The sequence below is a fragment of the Lepus europaeus genome, chromosome 1, assembly GCF_033115175.1.
Source record: "Lepus europaeus isolate LE1 chromosome 1, mLepTim1.pri, whole genome shotgun sequence".
NCBI classification, from domain to species: domain Eukaryota; kingdom Metazoa; phylum Chordata; class Mammalia; order Lagomorpha; family Leporidae; genus Lepus; species Lepus europaeus.
In genome coordinates, this window is record NC_084827.1 from 38,155,867 (window position 1) to 38,174,053 (window position 18,187).

At 42.6% G+C, this 18,187-nt stretch overlaps 1 protein-coding gene across 4 annotated transcripts in view; it reads left to right on the top strand.

Moving 5' to 3' along the window:
- Window positions 1-7,531: 7,531 nt before the first annotated feature.
- The window catches only part of HGF (hepatocyte growth factor), a 77,370-nt gene continuing 66,714 nt past the window's right edge, over window positions 7,532-18,187 (top strand). For 3 of the 4 annotated variants that reach the window (XM_062209611.1, XM_062209866.1, XM_062209699.1), the window contains exons 1-2: window positions 7,768-8,015; window positions 14,664-14,829. In XM_062209611.1, coding sequence (XP_062065595.1) covers window positions 7,928-8,015; window positions 14,664-14,829 — 254 coding nt within the window. In that variant the 5' untranslated portion in view covers window positions 7,768-7,927. Of the gene's footprint in view, window positions 7,615-7,767; window positions 8,016-14,663; window positions 14,830-18,187 lie in introns of those variants that run through there. The other variant, XM_062209781.1, reaches the window with a different exon arrangement.

An 18,187-nucleotide genomic window follows, 5' to 3' on the forward strand; every position in this document is an offset into this window, starting at 1 on the left:
CTGGTCTACTCTCCATTTGGCTACAACAGCAAAGGCCAGACCAGGCTGAAGCCAGGAGCCAGGAGCATCATCCAAATCTCTCATGTGCATGACAGGGGCCCAAACACTTGGGCCATCTTCCACTGCCCTTCCTAGGCCATTAGCAGGGAGCTGGATCACAGGTAGAGGAGCTGGGACAGGAACTAGTGCCCAACTAGGGTACTAGCATCACAGATGGAGGCTCCACCAGCTATACCAAAATGCCTGCCTGGAGACAAATTCTTAGAATATGCACCATGCTATTGCTTTATGGGCAGTGGTGACTGCATGAAAAGAAATTATTTCTGTTTAAGTATATATGCCATATTTCTAGAGAAAAAATAACCTTGCTATTTTTATGTGCATGACAATTCTTACCCTATCATGATGTACTTGAACTGTTACTGTTGTTTTCCTGGATGCTGCCTTGTGGTCTCACCACAAATTCTGCAACAGACTTCCTGGGAGTGTGGCAAAAGTCATGGGTGACTGGCTGAATCTATGACTTGACTGAGTAACCATTAGAATCCTTTTAGTGGACCTTCAAAGCTGAATGCATGGAAAAACCACTTTACATTAAATCAACAATGTGTCCAAAGTCCTGTCCCTTGCTTTCAATTAGGTCATTTAAAAATATTTATTTATCTGAAAGGCAGAGAGTCAGAAAAAAAAAAAAAGAAAAAAAAAGAGACAGAGATCTTCCATCTATTAGCTTACTCTCCAAATGCCTGCAACAGCCAAGAATGAGTCAAAGTCAGGAGTCCAGGATTCAATCTGCGTCTCCCTTGTGGGTGGCAGGGGCCTAAACACTTGAGCCATCACCTACCGCCTCCCAGGGTGAGCATTAGTAGAAAGCTTGAATTGGAAGCAAAGCTAGGAGTCAAGTCCAGATACCCTGATAGGACCTGTGGCCATTCCAGGCAGCATCTTTTATTTTTTTTAAAGATCTTATTTATTTATTTGAGAAGTAGAGTTACAGACAGTGAGAGGGAGAGACAGAAAGGTCTTCCATCCGCTGGCTCACTCCCCAAATGGCTGCAATGTCTGGAGCTGCTCTAGTCCGAAGCCAGGAGCCAGCAGCTTCTTCCTGGTCTCCCACGCAGGTGCAGGGGCCCAAGGATTTGGGCTGTCTTCTACTGCTTTCCCAGGCCATAGCAGAGAGCTTGATTGGAAGAGGAGCAGCCGGGACTCGAACCAGCACCCATATGGGAAGCAGGTGCCACAGGCGGAGGATAAACCTACTGCGCCACAGTGCTGGACCCCCCCCCCCAGGGGGCATCTTAACTGCTAATGGATGACACGGTTATTCTCACTTTTCTTGACATCTTTAATTATCATTGTCTTATTTTGCCTTTCTGCTGGAACCCAGAACATTTGATGATGTTTACACCAATCATCTTAGATTGGATCAAAATTATCTAATAGAAGTTTCTGCAGTGATGGAAATATTCTGTATCTGCATTGTCCACTATGGGAGATGCTACAGACACATGTGAGGGACTGAGCACAAAGAGGAAGCCTCGCTCTACTGAATTCCCACTAATTCACTTTTGAATTTACATAGCCACATGTGGCTTACACTACTATTAGGCAATGTAGGTCTAGGTTTGGCATTGACGTTGTATCCACGCTCCATAATTTTGCAAATAATTATGGTCATGCCTGCTTGCAATATTTTCTGTTTCATATTTATGTGTTTAAAAGTGATTTTTGTCTGACCCAGATTGTAAAATTGGATGAACTTTTAATGTGACTATTTTCTATTTTGGTAGTCATCAGTATAAATCATCCAGGGGTGAGGCTTTGAGAAGAAAGATGCCAATCTAGAGGGTAGAGCCTACAAAGAGGGGGAGAATGAGGAGATAAGATTGTGTGGAGGGGCCCATGCTGTGGTGTAGTGGGCTAAGTCTCCACCTGCAGCACCGGCATCCCATATGAGCACTGGTTCGCATCCTGGCTGCTCCTCTTCTGATCCAGCTTTCTGCTATGGCCTGGGAAAGTAGTGGGATATGGCCCATTGGGCCGTTGCACCAATGTAGGAAACAGAAGAAGCTCCTGACTTCAGATCAGCCCAGCTCCGGCTATTGTGGCCACTTGGGGGAATGAACCAGCAGATGGAAGACTTTTCTCTCTGTCTCTCCCTCTCTCTGTCTGTAACTCTGCCTCTTAAATGAATAAATAAATCTTAAAAAAAAAAAGATTGTGTAGGGGCCGGAACTGTGGCTCAGCGGGTTAGAGCCCCAACCTGAGGTGCTGGAATCCCATATGGGCGTCAGTTCGGGTCCCAGCTGGTCCACTTCCAATCCAGCTCTCTGCTATGGCCTGGGAAAGCAGTAAAAGATAAGTAGAAGTAAGTGCTTAGGGCCACTACACACACATGGGGGACCTTGGGGAAGCTCCTGGCTCCTGGCTTCTGAATGGCTCAGCTGCTGCCATCGCTGCCGTTTTGGAAGTGAACCAGTCGATGGAAGATCTCTCTCTCTCTCTGTGTGTGTGTGTGTCTGCTTCTCTCTGTAACTCTGCCTTTCAAGTAAAAAAAAAAAAAATTAAAAAAAAAAAGATTATGTGGAGAGGATAAGCAATGCTGAAGATCAAACAAGTGTTTCTTTCTGTTTTCTTTTTAAAGATTTATTTTATTTATTTGAAAGGCAGAATTACAGAGATGGAGAGACAGAGGAAGAGGTGGATCTGCCATCCACTGATTTACTCCCTAAACGATCCGATGATCAGGGCTGAGATAGGATGAAGCCAGGAGCATCTGAATCTCCCATATGGGCGGCAGGGGCCCAAGTATTTGTGCCATCTTCCACTGCTTTCCCAGGTGCATTAGCAGGGGGTAGACTGGAAGAAGAGCAGCTGGGACTTGAATCAGCTATTATATAGGATGCAGGCATTGCAGGAGACTGCTTAAACTGCTGTGCTACAATGCTGGCCCCAAGGGCGTCTGTCCTAGATGTGGGGGGAAAACACGGTATAGAAATATGGAAACCACTAACGATTCAGTTATCCAGTAATAGAGCTGGAAGGAATATCAGAACTCTTTCAGTGTGGATCTATTTCCATGTGCAATAGCAGTTGATAACTGTCTCTCCCTCTCTCTGTCTGTAACTCTGTCTCTTAAATGAATAGTAGTAACAGATTCACCTAAGCTACATTCCTATCATCCCTAAATCTTGATTTTCTTACTCTAAGTCACTGATGATAATAATACAAACCTCTGATTGACATACCACTTTTTTCCAGAGCAAGAGTAAAGGGTAAGTGAAACAGTACATAGTACCTGTCATATACTCAGAGCATCCCATTTTGGTGGCAGGAAAACTGGGATGTTAGGAGACTGACATCCCAACTAGTAATAGACTTACAAGAGTCATCAGGGATTAGAAGCCAGGTGTATAACTAAACAGACTATGGGACTGGGAGCTGCAAACACAATGGCATCTCACATGTGCCAAGCACTGAACAAATGACATGAACAGTTCAAGGGCACACAGTATTAGTGATTGCAGATCACAGGATCAGATGAGCCTATTTGCCAAGTTCATTTTCACAAATGTCTCTTGTGGTTGAGGAATCTGAAGACAAAGGGGTGTGTGTATGTGTGTGTGTGTTTGTGTTTAGCCAACTGTAGCCTTTGAAATATAATAATTAATAATAATTAATAATTCAATAAAGTTTGCTGTAAGGATTAAGTAAGTTTTTAAGAGTACTTAGCATCATGTTTTGCATACACTAAAGGTTTAGTGCAATTAGCTATGATTTCTTTCTTTCATTTTAAAAAATGATTATTTATTTGAGAGATAGTGTCACAGAGAGAGAGAGAGGAAAAGAGGTCTTTCATCTGCTGGTTCACCCCCGCCCCCCAGATGGCTGTAACAGCCTGAGCTGGGCTGATCCGAACCAAGAGATTCTTCTGGGTCTCCCTCGTCAGTGCAAGGGGTCCAAGCCCTTGGACTGTCTTACACTGCTTTCTCAGGCCATTAGCAGAGAGCTGGATTGGAAGAGAAGCAGCCAGGACGTGAACTGATGCCCATATGGGATGCCAGCGCCACAGGCAGAGGCTTAACTTATTATACCACAGCACCAGCCCCTACCTATGATTTCAATAAAGAGAAACCAAATAACTATGGTCAAAAAGCAATGTAACAGAGTGGTAATTTGACCTAGCAGTAAAGACACTGGCTAGGATGTCCTTGTGCCATCTGGGAGTACTCGAGTTCAGTCCACAGGTCTTCAGCTTCCTGCTAATGTGTTCCCTGTGGGGCTGTGGTGACTGCACAAGTGTTTGGGTGCCTGCCTCCCACGTGGGAGAGCTGAACTGTGTTCCTGGCCCTGATGGGTATTTAGGGAATGAACCAGCAGATGGGAGCACACACGCTCTCTCTTTTCCTCTCTTTCTCTCACTGTCTATCACTCAAATAAAAATTTAAAGAAAACTAAATAGTTAAAAAATTTTTAAAAATAGTTAAAGAAAAATATGCATGCATACTTTTATCTCTGTGAGTGAGATCCCAGTGGAAAGAACAGGCCATCAAAGAAGGAGGTACCTTTCTCTGAAGGGAGGAGAGAACTTCCACTTTGACTATGACCTTGTCTAAATAAGATCAGAGTTGGTGAACTCAAAAGGCCTCCATAGCCTTGGCAACTCATGACAAGAGCCTTGGGTGATTACTGATGCCATAAACAAGAGTGTCAATTGTTAAGTCAACAACAGGAGTCACTGTGCACTTATTCCTCATGTAGGATCTCTGTCCTTAATGTGTTGTCCAATGTGAATTAATGGTATAACTAGTACTGAAACAGTATTTTACACTTTGTGTTTCTGTGTGGGTGCAATCTGTTGAAATCTTTACTTAATATATACTAAATTGATCTTCTGTATAGAAAGATAATTGAAAATGAACCTTGATGTGAATGGAATGGGACAGGAAGCGGGAGTTGGGAGGGTTGTGGGTGGGAGGGAAGTTATGGAGGGGAAAAAGCCACTGTAATCCAAAAGTTGTACTTTGGAAATTTATATTTATTAAATAAAAGTTAAAAAGAGAAAAAAAGAAAAATATGTGTTACATATTAAGGTTAGCTGTCGCAAAACACACCAAACACTGGAATAAGGGAAAGGGTTCATTGGGGAACACCAGACCGGAGTGAAGGGGCGGCGAAGGGAAAGAGAGAAACAGAGGAGCTAGCAAGGAGAGAAGAGAGAGAAGAGAGATGAGAGGAGCCGAGAGAGAGAGCCAAGAGACCAGAGGAGGAGGCTAGAGCGAGGAACCAAGAGAGCACAGGGGAGAAGGGCCAAGAGGGAAGAACCAAGAGGGCAGAGAGCAGAGCCAAGAGAGCACGTGTGCAGGAACAGGCCCTTTTAAAACTTCGCCTGAGGGTGGGCAGGGAAGCAGGAGCAGCGAATCCCATTAGGATGGGGGTGGAGCCTGGCTCAGGTAGCTGGGCCATGTGGCCAGCTGGCTAAAACTGCGCCAGTTTCCTAACAATATGCATGTATTTTTTATATAGGTTTAAGTTGTGTTTACTGTATTTAATGTGACAATGAATATTTTTAAGATGCAGGGCAAGCGTTGTGGGCCAGTGGATTAAGCCTCTACTCAGGATGTTGGCATCATACATGGGAGCGCCTGGTTCAAATCCGGATTCTGCTTCTGATACAGCTTCCTGTTTATGCACACTCTGAGGGGCAGCAGGTGATGGCTTAGGTACTCAGGTTCCTGCTACCCACGTGGGAGACCTGGATGCAGTTTCTGGCTCCTGGTTCCGGCCTAACCTAGCCCCAGCTATTTCAGGCATGTGGGGAGTGAACCAGCAGCTGGGAGATCTGTGTGTGTGTGTGTGTGTGTGTGGTGCGTGTTCGTGTGACACTCTGCCTTTCAAACAAATAGAAATACACTTAAAAGAAAGAAAACAATTAGAGCAAAAATATTTTAAAATGTGTGATCTAGTCCTGTCCATCCCACACTGGTTTTGCCTCAAATTCATAACTATAAATGTTGCTATGCTTATAGACCACATTCTGCTTTCCCTGAGAGACAGGAAAAATACCTGCCAGAACTCACTCACAGAAAATCCAGCATCTTCCAAAGCGGCTTTAATCCCTAATAAAGCACAGGAGACCCAGTGGGGCAATTCAGGGTCATGGCCAGGCAACGCAGAGACCAGAGGTCCCCAAAGTGTAATGACAATAAAAAGAAAGGAAACTGGCTACTTGGGACACCAGAGAGACACTGACAAATGACTTCTGCGTTTGTCTGGTTTTGTTTCTATAAGGAGAAAATGATAAAAGGGCAGGATTAGCAATAGGAAGAGGCAATAGAAAATGGGTTCCTCCAAAGGACTTCTCTTAATCCCTATTTTTAGATAGCCTTCGACCTCAGGGACCTATCAGACAGGTGGGTTTCTCAGTTGGTCGGAGGTGGGGGTGGGGAGGGTAGGGGAAAAGGAGGGAAGATCGTGCTGGGAAGATCACTTTGCAAATGACCTTAATTTTGCCTGTGGCCGCTTCTGTGCAGCCCCCCGGGAGCTCCCCCAGTGTTCTGTCTGCTCGCCTGCTGGCCACCCCACTGTCAGCGGTACAGACTGGGATCGTCACTGAGACCCATCTCGGACATGCCCGGGGCAGTGCTCTCTCACTGGCCATCAGAAATAAAGCAAGCTGTTGCCCACAGTAGTCAGAGCATCCACCTTGTGGGGCAGAGACAAACCTTCCTCCTCCGGGTCCAGTGAGAGGTGTGGGTGGTGCTCTCGCAGCCGGCTCTTCAGCCCTGCACCTGGACCTGGGGAGCCATCGGGGTGCGCAGGGTTTGGGGCAGGAGAGGAGAGGCCCACTCATGATTCCTGACTGCAAGCACCAGGAGGGATGTCGGTGGACTTTAGTCTCAGAACGGGCACACATCCCCATATGCTTGGGTGTGTGTCCAGGGAGCCAGGAGCACAAGCACGCACAGTCCAGCCTCGGTATATTTACCTGTCAGGAATCAGGCAATGGACAGATGTGCACATGTGATGTGTACATGGGTACATGAGGCACCGTGGGTGAACGTGTGGCCACGGGGGAACTGAGCACAGCTCCTGATGAAAGCTGCCTGCCCTGAGCCTGTGAGAGGGGCAGTTCTCCCACCTGCCTCCTGGCCGCTTTTGTTTGTTGATTTTCCTTCTGCAATCCGGTATGGGTGCCTTCACTTACCTCTTTCTTACCTGGCCTGGGACTTGCCTCAAGCTTTGCTCCCCCCTCCCTCCCCAAGCTATAACCCCGCGGGGGGTGGGGAGGAGGGGGAACCGGTGTCAGGGTTTGGAATGTCCAGACTGCTCTCGCTGTGACACTGCCCAGATGAGGAGCTCGGGGACATTTGGCTGCAAGACAGCCCTTTGCTCTCCTCTGATGCTGCTTCCCCTTCCCTCCCCCCCACCCCCCAGATATGTAAACACTTGTACTTTGCTGTCTCGATGGAGCGAATTGGTCCTCGGCTTGTGCCTGCAGATTCAGCTATTGGGCTGAGCCTGGCTCCTCCCTTCCGACTCGGATAGGAGCCACTGGGATCTGGAGCTGGCTTCCAAATGGAAGTTGGCCTCTGGCCAGGTGACCTCCTCTTTGTAAGTTTCTTTCCTAGGCAGGGGTGGGGGAGGGGGGAGGGGAGCTGGGGTCTGTTTGGTGGTGTTGGTGGGGAGGGGTGGGGGGTGAGGGAAGGAGGGGCTGGAGGAGAGTAAAAGGGCTGTGTTAAACAGTTTCTTACCGTAAGAGGGAGTTCAGACCTAGATCCTTCCAGTTAATCACACAACAAACTTAGCTCATCGCAATAAAAAGCAGCTCGGAGCCGAGCCGGCTCTTTTGGGCACTGACTGCGAACAGGATTCTCTCAGCCAGGCAGCTCCTGCAGTGGGATCCGCCGGCCCGGCCAGCAGCACCATGTGGGTGTCCAAACTTGTGCCAGTCCTGCTGCTGCAGCAGGTCCTGCTGCATCTCCTGCTGCTGCCCATCGCCATCCCCTACGCAGGTCAGTGCGGGTTTTCCATGATGACAAGGATGATGACTTTAACTTTCGCTGAAACCCTTGCTTTCTCTCCACCACACTCCCTGGACCTGGCTCCCAGCACCCTTTCTGAACTCAGTATGGGGTATTGGTTTTTAAGAACCTCTCATTATACTTTCTTTTTTTTTCTCTGTGGAAAAGCATTTACAATGATAATTAACATCCCACAGTGCCACATCCCCTCTTCCCCACCCTCCCCCCTGCCAGCAGCCAACCCAGTCCCCAGCCCTGCTCATTTAGCCCCAATAGCCCTGGCTGATGCGGCAGGAATGAAGCGCTCACTCTGGCTGCAACTTTGCGGGTTTGAGCAAGTTCAAAGCTGAAGATGGGGTCTGGTCTGAAGACCGGGAGAGGCATGGTCAGTCCGGCAGGGACTCATCTGTTCCCTGACAACCCACCACCCCTCATCCCGCAGCCAACCTGCTAGGATAGAGTGTGACTTTACGCAGGTCTTCATGGGACGAGGTAGATTAAAATCTACGCATATGCACGTTACAGAAATGAAAGAGAAAGCCAGTCTTCTGGCTCCCTCCCTCTCTGGGCATGCATGCCAGCTCTTTTGGAACCGCAGTGCATGGGAAGCCAGACCTGTGGGACTTGGATGGGAGCTGCATGACCGCTCCTGTCAGTCTCCCACTTTCTTGCCGAGACTTTGCAGGTTGCGGAGGAGTTGCTTTGGCGCTCCCGTGACCAGAGGTTTTAGAGATACCGTTGCTGCTGTGGGAAATTTTCCCTTGTTATCAGGACAAGAGGAAACATCTGTATTTGGTTGTATCACACCGTGGCGCCTGGGGTGCCAACAGGAGAGGCAGCGAACACACGGGGAATAAAAGAAAGGGATAAATGACCAGATGGTAGACATGGATTTTTTTTTTTTTTTTGCAAAGAAACAGAGCTGGTGCATCTTTTGAGATGAGATAAACTAAATGTGAAATTTATCAGACCTCTGATCTACTTTCTGACGCAGTACAAGGGTTGAAGATGCCAAGAATTTGCTAAGTGATAAGGCAAACCACTTGGCTTTCTTCTGTTTTGTGAAGTGGTCCTTATGACACGGTTTGGGGAGGGTCGATTGAAAGCACTTAGGTTGGATTCCTGAAGTGGTGAAGAGAGCAGGTTGTCATCCTTGAGATGTATTGCATGAAAAAGGATTCTTCTAGGACATTGCCGGTGTAGGGGATTTGAAGTATAACCTGAAATCTTGGCTCTGGTTTTGATGACTTTCCTTTGAAAAGATTAAGATGTTGCTGTTCTGGAGGAGAATACAATTACCTGGAATTATCTGAGCTAAAGCAAGGGAGCACAGTGTGGAAAACCCAAACAGTAGATCCACCATGGACAACATCTATTTGTTTTTGGCATGCATTATGAAGTTTTGGCAGGAGATGCACATCTGTAATTATATTTCACTTTGGCTAATGTTGAAATGACTGTGTTTCCTGAGTATAGGGAGAAATCAGCCCAAGAGTGCGCTGGCAGGCAACAAGAGGCCAGTTGAGAATTACAGATATGTTGTGAATAATTCTTGAAGTGGATGATGCTAAAATTGTCATCAGAAGAGTGGACCTACTTTTGTTTGGGTGGCAAGTTTGTCTTGATAGTTTTTTTTTTTTAAATACCCTTCAAAATGAAAACCACTGGTAACATTCTTAGTATATATATAGAAACGTTTTGGTTTTTATGTCATCTAGTACTGAACATTTAGAAGTTTTCTTTTTCTTGTTATTGTCCCTTGCTTTGGTTACACTTTTGGATTTATTCTATGAATCTATAGTTGCACATATTGCAAATTCATAATTGTTAGAAAAACAGAGACTGATATAATATATTGACATGCAGTTAGTTTCCTAATAAATACTCCATGTTGTGCACCCAAACCATCCTTGTAGGAGTTGGTTTCTATAGAATTACCTTCTATTCTTTGTCATCAACTCTGGAAACAAGTAGCCAATCCTCTGTAGCAAAAGAAACGTAAGTGAGCACCTGATGCCAAAGAATCCTTGGGGATGTTAAGATAGACAAATGAGAAAGGAACCTGTATTTCCTGAGCACCTGTCATGGACCAAGTTCTGAAGTAGAGCTTATTTAATTCTGATGAGACTGGCATTTTTGGATTTATTTTACATGTGGAAATGGAAGTTTAAAGATGTTACTTATCTTTGTTCATTAACATAGTAGTTGAGATTCCTCCCCAAGGCTGTGGGAATGAAATAAGTGATTGTGGTACCCCCAACCGTGAAATTAACTGAAACTTTCTTTTGAAAAATCATCTGGTTAAGGAATATTAACAAAGAAAGAGAACCATCCCTGGGTGTTAGAAATATGATTATACTGTGGCTAAGAGTCCATTTCTAGCTTGACAGATCAATATAGGCTTAAGGAATAGATGGCGTCTAAGGTATGAAAAGATGGGCGGTAGCATGGCTGGAGAAGCCAAATACCTGAAGGTATGGGCATGAGAAAGGGAAGGGATGCCCCAGAAAGACCTCCACACAGCAACTGAAAGTAGTCTCTGGGGACAGGTGTACCGGGTGAGGGAGTTGCCTTGGACGGAACCGTGAGTGTGGTAGAATGGATGTGTTGGGTGTCCTGCTAGACCGTGTGGTCTCTGTAGTGTGCGACAGGGACAGCAGCTGAAGGCGTTTACGTTGACAGGATGATTGACTCAAGCTGGACTTCAGAGTGTCGGCTCCAGTTGCCTAATGGAGGGAGAGTTGTAGGCAGACACAGACAGTAAAGCTGGAGACCCTGAACCAGCAATGGAAAGGAGGAAGTGGAGGAAGGAGCCATCTAGAAGGGCCCCTATTCTCATATGAACATCACCTCATTTTTTAAGTCTCCTTGGAAGAGACCACTGTGTCTCTATCCAAATACCCGCATTTGATTTCAATCTGACACCTTCTCTTCTTGACATCTTAATTTGTGAACCAGTTGCCTTCTCTAAAGAAGATTGTGGCTTTGAGAAACTCCCAATAGAAACATGGAGACTCATTTGTAATCCTTGTCCCTGGGGAATTTAAAATCTCCAGTCACAACCATTCCCTTCCATTAATTATTTGTATACTTTCATCTTAACATCTTGCCACTTGGAACTGTTAATCACTAATCATGTGGGCAGGTTTCTCAGAATATGTGAAGTCAGAGTCCTACTTCTTTCTACACCCTGCAAATCCTTTCCTTGCATGATTTGCCTTTGAAGTCAATGGTTAGTCCACACTGAGAAGAAAATATATGAGGTATTGAGAGAAATGAGTGTGAGGCCAGGGACTGGGGAGGAGAAGTGTGTCTTTCTTCAAGCACCTTGATACTTTTGACCCTACTTTCTGTGTGCAGGTTTTCACTAGGATTCTAATGATTTCAGTTCTCAAATAAGGACTTCAGGTTCTTCAGGAAATAGAGCTCCCAGAATATTTTCCCATACTGGGATAAAAGGAAAAAGACGTTACAATTTAAAGCATGACAAATTTGCAGTGATCTCTCACCCTTTGATTTCATTTCAATATTTTGTTTATAAACTTCAACTAACAGTCACACACACAAAAAATAGTAGAGAAAACTCTGATCCAAAGATATTTTTGAGTTGCTTCCCAAATTAAGCTTGGCTTTTAGCTGTTTTCAGTAAAACAAGCATCAGTTGTTAATACATATGGTAGAGAAAGTAGAAACTATTTTCAGCAAGGGAATTTTATTTTTAGGTGACTTCTCTTTGGACATTTTCTTCCTTTGAATAAACAATTAATTTTATAAATGCACAGGTTACACACTGAGCAACTTGCTCCAAATTCATATTTTAAAGCAATTGGTAAAATTGCTGACATATCAGGAAAAGTTTCTATGCCATATGTAATGAGAAGTGAATCCTGGCATTTGGTTCCGATGGACGCTGATTAATTTTTGCAGCATCAGGAAAGCCTTTCACTTCTCTTTATTCTCTGATAAAGGATAATCATAGACTTATTTGCTTTTCAGAATCATTTTTGAGCTTTAGATGAAAGGTAGTGATGGAAAGTTTATCAGCAAGCAAGAGCAGACTTTTTTTCTAATGAGGAACTACCACACATTCACACATTTCCATAGAACAAGTGAGGCTCTGTAGAATTAAACACAACCAGCCACTCCATGGAGATCTCTTTTCTGCAGAACAGTCTTCCTTGCTTGCCTTCTTTTTGCCTGGTGTTGAGAGAAGAAACCACTGCACCCACCAGATGTGGTTCTCTGGTGTTTGATAATAACAAATGCATTACGAATAAAATATTTACCTTAGATTTATTGAATATTTTAGTGCTTTTTCTCTCACCCTTATACATGTATAATTAATGCATCCGGTCAATTTTAATTCTATATTTTTAGTTAACAGAATTCATTTGAGAATATATACATAAAATCCTTTCATTTCACTGGACAGATGTTTTTAACAGATTTTTCCATGTTAACTACTATTTATTTATTTAATATTTTACTAATGTTTTGAAATAACCTATCTTAATCTGTATTCTACTCAAAGGCTTAGTGGCTCTCCCAAATAAGTTCAACAAATAAAAAGTAACACTGTTATTTATTTTTAAAATATTCAAATTCATATAGGAAATCATGATTATTATGCTGTATAACATTTTACAATGCCAAAGAAATAGTGTAGTGAGGTCAAGGAAGGAGAAAGTCTAAATGGAAAAACTTATCTCCCATTAACATATTTCTGTGACAGAAACCAATTATGCCTTCTTTGCTTGGGAGAATAACAGTTTCTTCTCTTACACCATAAATTAAGGGATGAAATTTCAAAAATAAGACTGATACTTTGTTTATTTGTAACATTTTTCTTAACCAAATTGATTTCCAAACATTTACTTGATGATTACAGTTTAAGTAACTCCCATTAGTTCAAAGTTAATATAACTTCCATTTTGTAGATTGAGTAATTAACAGTTCAAGTAATTAAACAGAGTCATTTGGCAAGTCAATAAGAATGCCAGAATTATCATCTGTCTGCCAACCTTATGCAAACCATTTGGTCTGCACTCCATAAATAACATGCTGATAGATTGTTTGGTTGATCGAATTTCAATGTTAAAATGTCTTTTAAATTATATTTGTTGTGTCATACCCATTGCATTTTGTAGGGCAAAGAAAAGCTAAAAATGAAAGCATCATTGGTGCTAGTGATCAGAGTGTTACAGAGGACCAGACCTCTGGAGGACTTCATCTTTTCTCTTCTTTTCTGAGAACTTCAGGTTAGGATAGATGTTAATGACTAGTATGTGCATGTTCAATACACCAACTGGAGCTACTGAGTGCTGACAAACCTAGGATTATGATGCCATCCTCAGCTCCTCACTCTGCTATCCATATTTCCAAATTTTCTGTGCAAAGTTTCAACCTCTCATGTTGAGACATTTTGCCACATAGGAAGACAAAGCAAAGCTTTGCTGGTCTACCATCCAAGTTTCTTCTCTGTTGAATGCTCTAACCCACACCTTCAGAGAATGTTTACACACCATGCTTCCATACACATTCTTAGCCATTCCTAGATAAAGGTGGCATGGTTCACAGTGGGGGTCTGAAAGTCAGGCAGCTGGGTTTCCCCTGCGAGATCTTCTAAGTGGTCAGTTACTTGACCTGTATCTGGATCACTGCCTTTGTTCTTAGGGTGTTCAAAAGCATTGACAGGCAGAGGGCGTGATCAAATCTCTTGTTATTATCCAATAGCTGCCATCTATTAGATGTTTGGATCCGCACTGTGAAGATGGTGGTCATGATTAAATTTGAGGTTACTTTGGGAAAATTCAGAAAAAGAAGCAAGTTCTTGGTACTCATGCACAAGGTGAAGTCTTGCATCATGGTTTAGTTCTGTTTTCAGGTTGTTGTTTTTGTTTTTGTTTTTTCCCCACTAGGAGGCTTCATGCTATCTAGTGGTCTTGCACTTTGATGAAGATAAATGAAACTGCTGCATTAAAGGATGAAGGTTTACATACATTTGATTCACAGCATTTGGCATGATCTCAAGATAAACAGATCAGTGCCACTGAGAAGCAGTGCCCACAAGCACAGACAGCATTGATGTAGTAAATAAGAGAAGGGCTAATATCAAAATGGTCTGAAACACTTCAAAGAGCAAGTTAGAATTATTCACTATCCTGTTGTTAGTGAAAAGTTTCTCACCTGTCTTTGAACTGGCTTATTTAATTAAAAATGTAATTTGCATAAAGAATGATTATAGAAGAAAATGCAAAATATGAATTTGAAGTGTGTTGTGATATGCTTCTGGCACCAATGCTTTTGGGTTGTTTGGAAAATGTCACTTCTTCAGGGTGAACTATCCTACTTATTTGATAATTATTTCTCTAGGGTTTATTTGCTTCTTTAGGATGAACTCTGTTCTAATTTTTGAAAGCATCATTCATTTGAAAGACTGTAGGTGAATAACTCCCTGCTTACAATATCCCTCCCTTGCTCTTAACTATTCCTCACTTCATTTTTTGCCTGCAATCTTTGCAAGACTAGTAGGTTGCCAGATAACATTGTTATCTTGTAGATGATTCTTAAGCATTTTTTTCCCATATGAACCTTCCAACATTTCTCCTAAATGTATTTTAAAAATTTTCCTATTAATAGAGGGACAGAAGAAGAGAAGAAATACACTTCATGAATTTAAAAAGTCAGCAAAGACGATTCTTATCAAAGAAGACCCATTACTGAAGATAAAAACTAAAAAAATGAACACAGCAGACCAATGTGCCAACAGATGTATTAGGAATAAAGGACTTCCATTCACTTGCAAGTAAGTGATTTAATTTTGTTCTTAACATAATTTCCCAAATATAGCATGTGCACATTATAATCATGTTTCTTTTATTCAATGTAATTTGTCCTTAAAATTGTAAATGTGGTCCTCATTTCACTGGAAGATTTAGCTGTCAGTGATGGGAATATGGCTTGAAGATGGGAGATCACAAAACTCTATATTCTGCAATCCAAAGAGTCTTTATTTATGCTTTCTCATATGAAAAATTGAATGTGGGGTCCTATAACCCAATGAGATGGACTTTTATCTCTTTCACATTTTTAAATAACGTATTCAGAATAAACTTATGTTTTCTTGCAAAAGGAATGCAGAATTGAGCAAAAGCCAGAATTTACTGCAATTTATATCATTGTCTATAGGGATTTAAATCAAAGAATTGATTTGAAAGAATTAGATTTAAAAACAACAACAACAAAAAAAAAAAAACCTCGAAAAGATTGGCTTGGCATCAGTAGCCCACACTGTTTCAGAGGAGTTAGGGAATGACGATGAAGTTTCAGGTGAAATGTCGTGTAGCAATTCAGAGTGCTGAGGCGACTCAACAGAGAGTTGCTTATCTTTTTCTCTCCCTGCAGGCTCCTAGGGAGGAATTCCCCATAACATCAGCAGTGAGCTTTAGGGAGATCTGTGGTTTTGAGTCAGATAGGTGACACTTCATGTGACTAGCCTCCCAGATTGCTGGAAAAAGCTGCATTTCTCGTCTTCATAAGCCTTCACTACCCTCACACATGTTCTATTCTTTTATGCCCTATTGTGTTCCATTGCTAGGACCAGGATTGCACACATGATTCTGTCCATTTTGACATTTGCTCTATGACATTTGGATAGCAGCACACTGCATGAACACAGGGTTTAGTGATTGCCATGATCAGATGTCCTAATTTCATATGGCCTAGCCCAGGGAGATGAGTGTTAGGAACAGGAGGTGAAAAGACAGGGGCAGAGATGGCCATTCCCAGGGGTGGGCAAAATGCAATCTACTTTCTGTTTCCACTGCGAGGCTGCCACTGTCAGGGAGCATTGCCTGGCCAGAGGGGTGAGAATTGAGACTATTCCTAGGGTCATGTTATTCCCTGACTTTCCTGTAACTGCCTGAGGTCTCCTCTGAACCCACACCCAGCTATGCAATGGATAGAGATGTACTTCTGTCAATCCTGGAGGTTGCAATGGCATTTTCCCCCTTTCGGAGTTGAAAGGGCAGAGGGAGTGCAATGGGAGAATTGCATTGCATTCTTGTATATGAGGTTTCATACTTGCCTACTGTATTCTAGTGAAGTTATATTTAATCTCCAAATTTATGATTGCCTATGCAGAAAACCACATGTTCCAAAGTTCTTCTGCCCAGAAATGGTTACATCCTCCTCATCTGTCTATTGTCAAATAGGTGTATGTACATATATATATATATGCTTATATATAATATATTGTGTACATGTACATAGATTACATATATTATTTGGGATTGAGAAATAAATTAGTTATTCAGAATTCAATGGTCATACTATGATATTCCAAAATTAAATCTTTAATAAATCATAGTATCTTGTTTGCAGACTTGTTATTTGGAAAGGAATCATTGAAAAAACAATGAAAAAACAACATAATCCTTTAAAAAATACCAACAGATTTGTTTGAAAGCATCTAGGAATTGAGTAGGCATGGGTGGACCACTCTCAAGCATTCCCCTGTGAGGAAGTATCAACATGATTGATTTTTAAAAATTTTTTAAATTTATTTTTATTATTTTTTTTATTTTTGACAGGCAGAGTGGATAGTGAGAGAGAGAGAGAGAGAAAGGTCTTCCTTTTTGCCGTTGGTTCACCCTCCAATGGCCGCTGCGGCCGGTGTGCTGCAGCCGGCGCACCGCGCTGATCCGAAGGCAGGAGCCAGGTGCTTCTCCACCCCCATGGGGTGCAGGGCCCAAGGACCTGGGCCATCCTCCACTGCCCTCCCGGGCAGGGATTCAAGTTCCTCTTTGCTAAGCAGAGGTGACCAGGACGCCTGATTCTAAGCTCTGCAGACGATGGCCAATTCATGAACTTAGGAGAATTAGGAGGCTTTCTTCTTTTAGTGCTGACTGAGTAACTGGTACTGGATAAGTCCCCCAGGGCTAAACAACTATAAAATAGACAAAGTAAATTCTTGAAAAGAAGATGATAATTCAAAGAAGGCTAGGATAAAGACTCTTACATTTAAAAGGAGATGCAACTCATGGAATTTTACAGCTGCCCACACTCCATATGGAGATGCACAATACGATAGAGAAACACATTTCAGAGGGAGTATGTCATGGCAGTGGAATGAGAGAAAAGAGGTTAATGACATCAGTAAACTGGAAAACCTGTTACCCACTTTCCAGATGGAATCACTTTGTAAAAAATGCTATTACTTCTTGATATCTATCATTTTGTTCTTTGTGACCAACCCCAAAAACCAGTGTAATACTTAGGAATGCTGATTGTGGAGATGTCACCTGCCAGCCATTTTCTTTGATTTCTTTCATATCAAAAGCATATTCTATAATCTTAATATTTTAGTTAAAATGCTTATAGGAAACATTGCCTTAAATAAGCGGTTATCCTTCTGCAAAGATTTCTATAGCCTTTAATAAGCTCCTGTGCTTTATAGCTCATTAAGAAGCCATATTTATCCAAAAATTTCCAAACTTATTTGATTTCAGAGCCTCTAGGAGTATCTTCCATCCACTGGTTCACTCCCCAAATGGCTACAGTAGCCAGGTTTGAGTCAGGTTGAAGCCAGGAGACAGAATCCTGGTCTCCCACATGGTGGCAGGACCACAAGTATTGGGGCTATCATTTACTGTCTTCTCAGGCATATTAGCAGGGAGCTGGATTGGAAGTGAGTAGCCAGGACTCGAACCAGGGCTCCATTATTGGATATTGGCTTGCAAGCCATGTTATTACCCACTGTGCCACAATGCCAGTAGGTGGGTGGTAATTTTTCTAATGGACCTTAGGAAATTCCAATTTAGAATATATTTAACACGATTACAAATTTTGGAAATTAATCATGATGTTTCAAATTGAATCATTTGCATATAACTGTAGACAAAACCTTCCAACTTGCCATGCTTGTAACAAAAATAGTCTTCATAAATAACCCAAGTAGCTGTGTTATATAGTGAAACCCTTATTTTTCAATAAGTCATTTAGAATAACCCAAGAACATTTCAGAGTATTCAGTCTGATATTTAAATCCACACTGGCAAAATGTTAATTTTGTTCTTTCTTGTTTGGCCATCAGCATGGTAAGTTTAAATATCACTCATATTTTTATGTGTGTATGCATCTGTTTTTATACTGCCCTCCTGGGT